We start from the raw sequence: 9,164 nt of genomic DNA, 5'->3' as shown, positions 1-9,164 counted from the left end.
AGACCCGTGCAGCCCTGCGGCGTAACCACAGCCTGCTGTGTGTGCGTCTGTGTCACGAGCATCATGTTAGCGCAGCAGATTAAAACGGATTTAAACAATGGCGTTGCTAGGCAACCCGGCATGCCACAGCGACCGAAGTCAAAGGAGCTTGCAAAGGAAGTGACAACTCCATCAAGAAAGCGACCGAAGTGACATCGTGTGCGAGGTCGCCCTCGGTGATCCCATGTTCACGCAGTTAGCACAGTCAGAGCGGCGATTTGACCGCCGATGTCTCCCTGTTCCCTGAGTGACCTTTAACCTGTCCACAGCACGACATGTTAGTGAGGAGCATCTGACCTCGGAGCTGCTGCCCGACTGCTGACTGTCAGGATCCACGCTCCGGTCCTCCCACATCAGAGTCATCGTCAGACTGGAAGACACGGAGACCTGAGGGACACGGACGGCAGCTGATTATCGACTACGTGCTGATTACTGAGCCTGATGATTCATACTGAGCACGGCTCACCTCGCCCGGGCTCGCACTGATCTTCAGAGGAGTGGGTGTTTGAGGAGCAGATGTCAGCGACACTCTGACCTTCTCTCGGATCTCTGGGGGCGTCCTGAACACAGCAGCCCGCCTCAGTTCACTCATCAATACTGACATTGAACTGTGGCGTGCTCAGAGCGAGTGAGGTGGTGGGCGTACTGCGTGCTGGAGCTGCACTGTGGGCAGGCCTCCTCCTGATGGACGGGGTGTTGGAGGGCGCAGACGGGGGTGGAGGTGAGAGGTGGACACTGCAGCTTCAGCTTGTCAGCAGCGCACAGACTGAAGAACTAAACGAGAGAAGACATCAGAGCTGGAGAGCGAACACGCCCTCTCCGTACATGCCCGCTCCGCCCACTCTGCACATGCCCGCTCCGCACACGCCCGCTCCGCCCACGCCCTCTCTGCACACGCCCGCTCGACTCACTTCTGAGGGAGAGAAGTTCAGAGCTCCCATCTGGCTGCTTCTGCTCCACGAGGGCGATGAGCAGTCGTCCTCGCCGTCCAGCTCCTGCTCTTTCATACCTGCAACCTGCACACAAACACCGGCTTTCACCTAAAGCGGCACGCCGCCCTCTGCCGGCTCGACCCGCAGCTGAAGTTCAGCTGCTACGCCAAGGTCAGCGAGGGCGCCGAGCGGCACGGTTACACCTGCCAGGCGTTAGCTCGTGCTGCCGACTGCTGCCGATTCTGCTTTCTGTTAATATTTGATTCTAAACTAAACCCCGCCTTCTTCACTGTGAGGTCAGCAGGTGTTCGCTCTTACGCTGCTCTCCTTCAGGCCCATGGCGGAGAGGTGGCCGTCGTTTCTGTGCGGGCAGATGGGCAGCAGTGCTGGGGGCTGTTTCAGGGATGATGTCACTTCCTTTGAGTCGTGGCTCCATGTCTCCAGGCTCTACGATTAAAAAGTCAGGTTAGAGGTGGAGCAGAGGTGAGAACAGCGAGCCGTCAGCGAGTCTGACAGTCAGACGGTTACCGCCTCCATCAGGTCCACGGACGCTACCGGTCTGCTCGTGCTCAGAGATCTGGGGGAGGAGGAGCACAGAGGGGCGGAGCTCCCGTGGCGCATGCACACGCTTTGACTGCCGGAGGCGCAGCTGGACTCGTCCTTTGAGGTAGAGAGACTGTCAGCCTGCAGGACGACATGTCAGCATTACTACCAGCACGCCACTGACCTCTGACCTCACAGACAGTGCCAGGCAGGTGGTGACCTTTGCAGGGATGCTGCAGGGGAGGCCGCAGCTCTTGGATGCCGGTGCCGAGGTGGAGGCGACGTAGGAGCTGTGGAGGCGCAGGACCTGCAGGTATCCCTCCTTCTCCACTTTTCTCTTCAGGGTGGAGTTCCAGTGGTTCTTGATGGAGTTGTCCGTCCTGAGAACACAGAGAGGTCAGCGGGTAACCACACACGAGCACCGCCCACCCGCCCCCACCGGTTCCCGTGCCTGCCGGGCAGCAGCTTGGAGATGTCGGCCCAGCGGTTTCCCAGCAGCCTGTGCGCCTGGCAGATGACGCGGTCCTCGTCCAGCGTCCAGCTGCTCTTCTTCACTGTCGGGTTTAGGTGGTTGTGCCAGCGCTCGCGGCACTGCTTCCCATTCCGGGTGTGCAGGTGTTTGGCGACCAGCGACCAGCGTTTCACGCCGTACTTCTGCACCAGCTCTCTGACCTGCACAGGAAGTGACATCGGAGCATGAGCGATGACGGATGCGACGAGGGTCTGACTCTAAGGGGGGCTCATGTGACGGTCCTCACCCTGTGATCCTCCTCCTTCGTCCACGGACCTTTGACCAGGTCTGGATTCTTTATCTGATGCCACCGCCGCTGACACTCCACTGGTGACCTTTGACCCTGAGGCAGACACAGAAGGTGGCGTATGTTCAAACTGCAGAGCCACGAGGCGCTTCCTCACCTTCACTGTAACGGTCTGTGAACTACTCTCTCACCCCGGTCATGGCTGTGGTCACAGGTCGTTTAACCGGAGTGACCCTGAAATCAAACTACTCACTCTGAAATGAAGGGAAACTGAAGACCAGCAGTTTGCTCCGAGGTCGTTCACCAGCCGCTGCAGCTTCTCGTCCTGAGGAGGGAGAGCAGTAGCTCGGTAACGCCTCCACACTGGGCCATATCATACTGTTCACAGTAACACCGGTGTAATGTCGGGCAACGATAGGAAAATGAAAGATGGCGGCAGAATATGGGTAAAACGCGCATGCGCAGTGCCTTTGTTTTCATACGCACACGGCGGCGACGCAGAATGAGAAGAGCGAAAGCGGATCGTTGAATGAAACGAGCGGGCCGTCGTTATTACCGTGTTGTTTGGAAAATACGGCGCACTTAAAATCAATCCTTTGATTTGTCTGAAAGTCGACAGAGCCCCTTATAATCCCGTGTGCCTCATGTATGAACTCTGGTTGTGTTTACTGACCTCGAAACGATTTTATGTGCACGGCGCTCGAAAATGTTTCAGTACGACTTTGCTAAGCTACGAAGCCGCACTGCTTGATGGATTGTGGGAGCATTACGGCTATCGTAGGCGGAGCCTCGCGGAGTGATACGTACTGTGCTTTAACATAATGTTACCGTATTGTGTGTGTTTAACCTCTTTTTAAGTTTTGTGGATGTTATACATGGTTATGCTGAGGATACGTCGGCCAGTTTCCACTGAAATGCCTTTTAGTTAAACTGTCAGCACGAATTTGCATTTGCACTGTTACATGTTTATATTTATTTTAATGCACATAAAAAACAGCTGCTTGTTGAAGTGAAAATACATTGATGGGTTTTTCACTAATAAACTTGTGGAGTTGTAAAGCATTTTGTCTCGTGTCAATTATATCGTTATCGCAAATTTTCAAATGTATATCGTGATAAATATTTTTGGCCATATCGCCTTGCCCTACGTCCGAGCATGCTCAGTCAAAGTGTGCGACGTCGGTCTGAGCCAATCGGCTGCACCGTTGCGTTTGATAAACAATGACCAAAGCCCGAGCTTTCACAGCTCACCCGCTAACACGCGTGTGAGGTTAAAGCTGGATTTACACCAGGACAAGTCAAACACGCGGAAGCGGGACATCAAACCCCGAGTCAGCTGTGAGCGCGAGCAGAGAAGCTTCACCGTGGCAACGGGTAAATAAAGAGCAGAGCCTCCACTTTAATCACATGACGGCGTGTCAGTGCTGACCGTCATGATCGTCTTTAACGGGACAAAACATTTGATCGATTTTGGTACAGGCACAGTTTACTGATGGTTATCAGTTGCCCGTAGCAACAGACTGGATCTGCCCTCCAGTCGGTTTTTATAAGAAAGGTGCGGTTTATGACCATTTCATTTTGTCTAGCTTCTCTGCTTAGGCTGGTGCCTGACATTCACCAAGAGGGTGGAGAGCCCCACGTACCCGGGACTCTCCACCCTTTGGTTGTAGATCCAGATGCGATGAGGAGTCCGAGACAACAGCGAGCAGCTTAGGTCACACAGTCTGTTACCATGGTAACACCCACCACTTCATCTTAGAGTTGTTAGCTAACCCTGTTTCCTGGAGTACGTCCCCCAGTTTGACTCAGAGCTTTAGATTCCTGTGCCTTCATAATAAAAGTGTGCAGCTGGAGGGCTTTTACTGTGAAAGAACACAGGATGTGCACAGAGTGTTGCATCGTGTGTTACCTCGTCTTTTGTCCAGGTAGGCTTCTGTAGAGCGGCTCTGGAGAATCGACCCCCCGGGCCGTTACGTGCCCAACAGCTGGAACGACCCTTCATACTGACACAGAACACACATGCAGCCAATCAGCACGCAGCTCTCTGCATAACACTTCAAGTGAATTAAAATCAGTAAACTTCTCTACAGTGTGACCTGCTGCCCCCTGCTGGTGGGAACTGGGGAGAGACAATGACAAATGTACCAAAATAAAAGCAGCTGCAATGTCAGGTGACGTGCAAGAGCCCACTGGACACAGGAAGTGTTTTAAATAGGTGAGGTCAGACGCCAGTGGGGACAGAACGCACTGTGGCCGATGAAGGGGGCGGGTCCTGGAAGCGTCAAGCCGATAAAACGCATCACGGTGACATCACATCAGACACAGACACGAAATCTGCGCATGCTCGCCAGGACACGTTATCAAGTACACCTGCTCAACTGCTCCTCAGCGCAAATATAGAAAGCCAATCACAGGGCAGCAGCTTAGGGATGAAGAGGAGCTGCCGAGGCTTAAACTGAGCACCAGAGTGATGAAGAAGAGTGACGTCAGCTAACGTGGCAGAGGTCAGAGGTCAGAGGAGTCTGATTCTCTGACCTGACCCTGCAGGAGCAGAACCAGGTCTGCCCCCTACAGGCAACACAGGAGTGCTGTTCAGTTATCGATCGTTCGATGGGACGATCGATAACTGAATCTGTGGAAACAGCCAGTGTGTGTGTGTGTGTGTGTACTCTCACCAGCACCTGCTGCTCCTGTTGCTCATCTCTGCTGCTCAGAGGGAAACACGAAGACCTGCGCGCGCGCGCACACACACACACACACACACACACGCACGCACACACACGCACACACACACGCACACACACACACACACACACACACACACAGTTTCATTTCAGATACAGTAACAAAAGACAAGTTAATGCTAGTAAATCTCCACCTCAGTATTCAGTCTTTAATATTTGTGAACTTCATTAATTCTAATAAACTGAATCAGACTCGATTCTTCTCGGTGTTCACTTTTCTGTCTTTTTCTTTTTTTAATGTCAATGTCTTTTTTTGATTAAATTAAAAAGAGACTGTAGTTTGATGGTTTTCCTTTGAATACCTGCAGACTGATGTGTTCAAACGCTTTCAGCGCTGCCTGTTGACTGTTCCCTTAAATGATTCAGAGCTCTCTCCCACAGATTTCCGCAGACTTGAATTAGCAGATTTTAATTAAAATTCATTTAAAATTAGACTCTTTCAAAGTAAAAGCCTCACGGGGCTGGCCGTTGGTGGCGGTTAGGCTAGTAGCGTTAGCAATGGGCTAACCCGAGAGCCGCGGGATGGAGACTTCAAACCGCGTTAAAGTGTCAGAGAAACTTTAACTTTAACTCGGTGCCTCTCTGGGCCCTCTGTCCCGTACAGCAGCGGTCCAGTCTGAGACGGTTTTCCCTTTAACTAGTCAAAAAAAACAAAACAAAACGTTTTTCTGTTAACTTACCGGCAACAATTGGAAGGAGAATCACGTGAGAGTACTGGAAGTCTCGTTCTGTGATTGGGGAGGCCTCGATGACGTAATATCGCGGTTTAATTTTTTTTAATGTACCCCTTGTTCCTCTCTCCTGCATGCAAATGCATTCATTTTTAATTTTATTTTGTTGTCCTTTTTCTTCATTTCACGTATTTATTTTTGCTGGTTTTTTTGTTTTCTCTGTGATCCGTCTGTTTTATTATTTTCTTGTACGGATACAGTCAGAATTACAACAATCAGCATGATAACAACAAGCTGAAATTTAAATAATATTACCAAAGAAGTGAAATCTCCAAACTGAATCTAACTCATTTTGAAATGTAATCTGGTTTCTTTTGTTTTGTTGTCCCGCTGACTGTTCAAGGTTTGTTTTTTTTACATGATGCTATAAAAACACCCATCTTCACTCTGACCACGCCTCTCTACAGGTGGATGCTGGATGTCATTAAAGGTGAAGATGACAGCTCAGTAGTGGCAAGTTACATCTCTAAGGCTACGTTCACACTGCAGGTCTTAATGCTCAATTCCGATTTTTTTGTCAGCTCGTTCACACTACAAATAAAATGCGACAGCAAACGCGCTCTAGTGTGAACGCTCAAGCGCCCGCATGCGCAAAAGAAGATGTCACACACAACGCGCTCTGTTTAGACCCAGAGCAACAGTATTGTTTGACTGATGGCCCTTAATATAAAGACTTCGGACTTCACGTTTCCCAATTTTTGCTTTAAGTTATTTTGTTATTTACATAATAATGTAAATAACCTAATAATGATCCTTATTGCTGTTTAAGAGAGGAGCGGTGCTTCAAAGGATAGCTGCAGATTTCTGTCAGAATCTGCAGATTATACAGTACAAATAAAATGTTTACGTTGTCTTCCCAACAGTTTCACTGACATCCACACTGGATGGCCAGGAAGCGTTCGCGATGTCTTCTCGGGCGCTGATAATTGGCTTCAGTCTTGTGTCGGTGACGTAAAAGGCGGATTTAATGCGACTTGACCGTTCAAACAGCAGTCGCTTTCTGAAACATCGGATATGTATCGGATTCAGTACCACATACGAAAGTGACCCAGATCGGATTTGAAAATATCGGATTTGCGCCGTTCACACTGTCACACCAGGATCGGATATGGGTCGCATAGGGTCAAAAAAATCGGATTTGATGCGCTTTCGCCTGCAGTGTGAACGTAGCCTAACAGCAACAAGACGATCCTTCATTAGAGACAGAAACTTTCACCTGACACCTGAGAGATTACAAGGGCTGTGTCCCTGAGACCGCACGCTTGAAGTACACATTTTGAGTGCGGTTACGTCACCGCCACGCGATCCCAATTCGAAGTGTGCTTCAGATGCGCCGTCGATTTCCCCAAATATCAAGCGTGGTCCGGTGCACGCTTCGTGGTCCCATATATCCCACAATTCATAGCGCGGCGGTGGGTGTGGAGAATTTTGCCGCAAAATACGGCAGAAGGGAGCAGCCGAAGAGGTTTTTTTATTTTTCCCCCCAAACTTTATTGAAATCATAAAGCGAACAGTCAGTCATTCCAGTTCAGTTTGTACAGTAGACATACAAGGAAAATAAGAGTAACAATATACAGCACAATGAAATAAGAAGGATAAATAAATACAGGATAAAAAAGAAAAAAGGGGGAATGTGACAGACTTCATAACAACTTTGTACTTGAAAGTTGTGACAGCTCATTCCTTAAACATTTCTGAATGAATTTCAATCAATGATAAACCTTTTTCATTGGAAGTTAATTTAAGAGAGTTTAAGTAATATTGAATTTCAATCAAAAACAAATTAAATGATGGGGTTGGGGGTTTTGAAATTTACATTTATGTATATGCGTAGTGCGCGTACTTCAAGCGTGCAGACCCTGAATTGGGACACACCCAGGGAGTCTGATAAAGGCATATCCACCCTGAGCCTAACTTCACCTTTGACCCCACAGGTGTATTTTGCTTTCCCGGGACTGTAAATCTGTGTCTGAGGTGTCTTTGGCTAGGTCTGAATATCTGAAGTAGCTTTTCAGATTCACAAACTGTGAAGTTCTTATTCATCTAAGAATAAAACATCAAAAACTGCTCCTTGTGCTAGCTACAGCTAGCTGTTTATTTTCCAGACCTCCCGTTTACATTCCTGGGCGCCCCCTGTGGGTAGCTTCTTTAATAGCGACTATCATTACACAAACCCCTGCTGGTTCTTTTGTTGTGTCTCTTTGTATAATGACAACAATTCAACAAAACTGAGTCCGATTGAACTAAAGATAGTTGCTGCTAGCGACACTCTGAGGTCATTCACATGCTTCAGCACATCCGTGATGGCAGCAACGGAGGTTTTATTCTTGTTTATGTAGTTTAAAAACGACTTTTTCCGTTTACAGCGTTCAGAAAATGGTAGCCCAATTTGGAACAATAGATATATACTGATGAACAGAAAATCTATTTTTATTCAAGATTGGTTATCAAAAGGTGTTTGGGCAATTGCCCATTTTGTAGATGAGGAAGGACATGTTCTAGGACATCAAGATTTTTGCCAAAAGTTTAATATCCAATGTTCTAAAAGTTAATTTAATCGGGTTATAAAATCCATTCCATTGTCACTTAAAAACATAGTTGTAAATGATATAATATATTCTGACATCTCCCCCAAGTTAAGGCAATTATATATAGATGGTATTCGATTTTGTGATGTTAAATGCAATAATAAGTTTCTTAGATCTTCACTAAGGAGTCTTTATTCTCCAAATTTACTTAGACGTAATTACATATTAAAAGATTTCCAAAGGGAAGAAATCGAAAGAATAAGAACTGATTATATCGCCTTCCCTATCCCTCCTAAAGGGAAAGAAGTCCAATTTAAAATCTTGAATAAAATTTACCCGACAAATAGACTTGGTGCTAGATTCAAAATAGAAACGGGTAATTGTGTATTTTGTGAAACAGAAGAGGAGGATTTGGACCATCTATTCTTTTGGTGCAATTTTATACAAATATTTTGGTTGGATTTTCATACCTGGCTTTATCCAGTGGGATTCAAATTACCCCATTTACCTTAAATATGATAATGTTTGGAGTGTTTTTGAAAGAAAAGAAAGCTAATTATGGTGTTAATGTGTTATTAGTCCTGTGCAAGCAGTTTATACATAAATGTCGTTTTTTAAAGACCAAACCAACACTAGCTTACTGGAAAAACGATTTAAACCTGTTGGTTAAATCTTTGACCTTAGTTAAAAAGAAAAAGGCTGCTTTTTTGTTTCCTTTGTGGAAGATTTTGATTTAGTGAGTTAATAATCTGTTAAATTATGTGACCCCATCTTTATATTTTCTTTTTACTATGTATGAAAGTTGCTAATATGTAAGGAATGTTTATTCTCTGAATCTGTAATATATGGTGCATTTTGTTTGTATGTTAATATTACTAATAAAAAAAAA

The 9,164-nt window shown here is 47.0% G+C and overlaps 1 protein-coding gene across 2 annotated transcripts in view; it reads right to left on the bottom strand.

Moving 5' to 3' along the window:
- LOC308412492 (uncharacterized protein) overlaps positions 1–9,087 on the bottom strand; it is an 11,845-nt gene extending 2,758 nt beyond the window's left edge. The window contains exons 1-13 of one of the 2 annotated variants that reach the window (XM_080906895.1): positions 5,697–9,087; positions 4,948–5,002; positions 4,182–4,275; positions 2,526–2,597; positions 2,273–2,368; positions 1,966–2,186; positions 1,735–1,894; positions 1,500–1,655; positions 1,290–1,418; positions 951–1,055; positions 686–813; positions 506–599; positions 337–426 (exon numbers count right to left, since the gene is read on the bottom strand). In XM_080906895.1, coding sequence (XP_080763021.1) covers positions 337–426; positions 506–599; positions 686–813; positions 951–1,055; positions 1,290–1,418; positions 1,500–1,655; positions 1,735–1,894; positions 1,966–2,186; positions 2,273–2,368; positions 2,526–2,597; positions 4,182–4,275; positions 4,948–4,973 — 1,371 coding nt within the window. In that variant the 5' untranslated portion in view covers positions 4,974–5,002; positions 5,697–9,087. The remainder of the gene's footprint in view (positions 1–336; positions 427–505; positions 600–685; positions 814–950; positions 1,056–1,289; positions 1,419–1,499; positions 1,656–1,734; positions 1,895–1,965; positions 2,187–2,272; positions 2,369–2,525; positions 2,598–4,181; positions 4,276–4,947; positions 5,003–5,696) is intronic. The other variant, XM_080906896.1, reaches the window with a different exon arrangement.
- Positions 9,088–9,164: the final 77 nt, after the last annotated feature.

This window comes from Rhamphochromis sp. 'chilingali', assembly GCF_963969265.1.
Source record: "Rhamphochromis sp. 'chilingali' genome assembly, chromosome: 16".
Classification (NCBI taxonomy): Eukaryota; Metazoa; Chordata; class Actinopteri; order Cichliformes; family Cichlidae; genus Rhamphochromis; species Rhamphochromis sp. 'chilingali'.
Note: the sequence above shows the minus strand (reverse complement) of the source record. Positions and strands in the feature narration are given on the sequence as shown.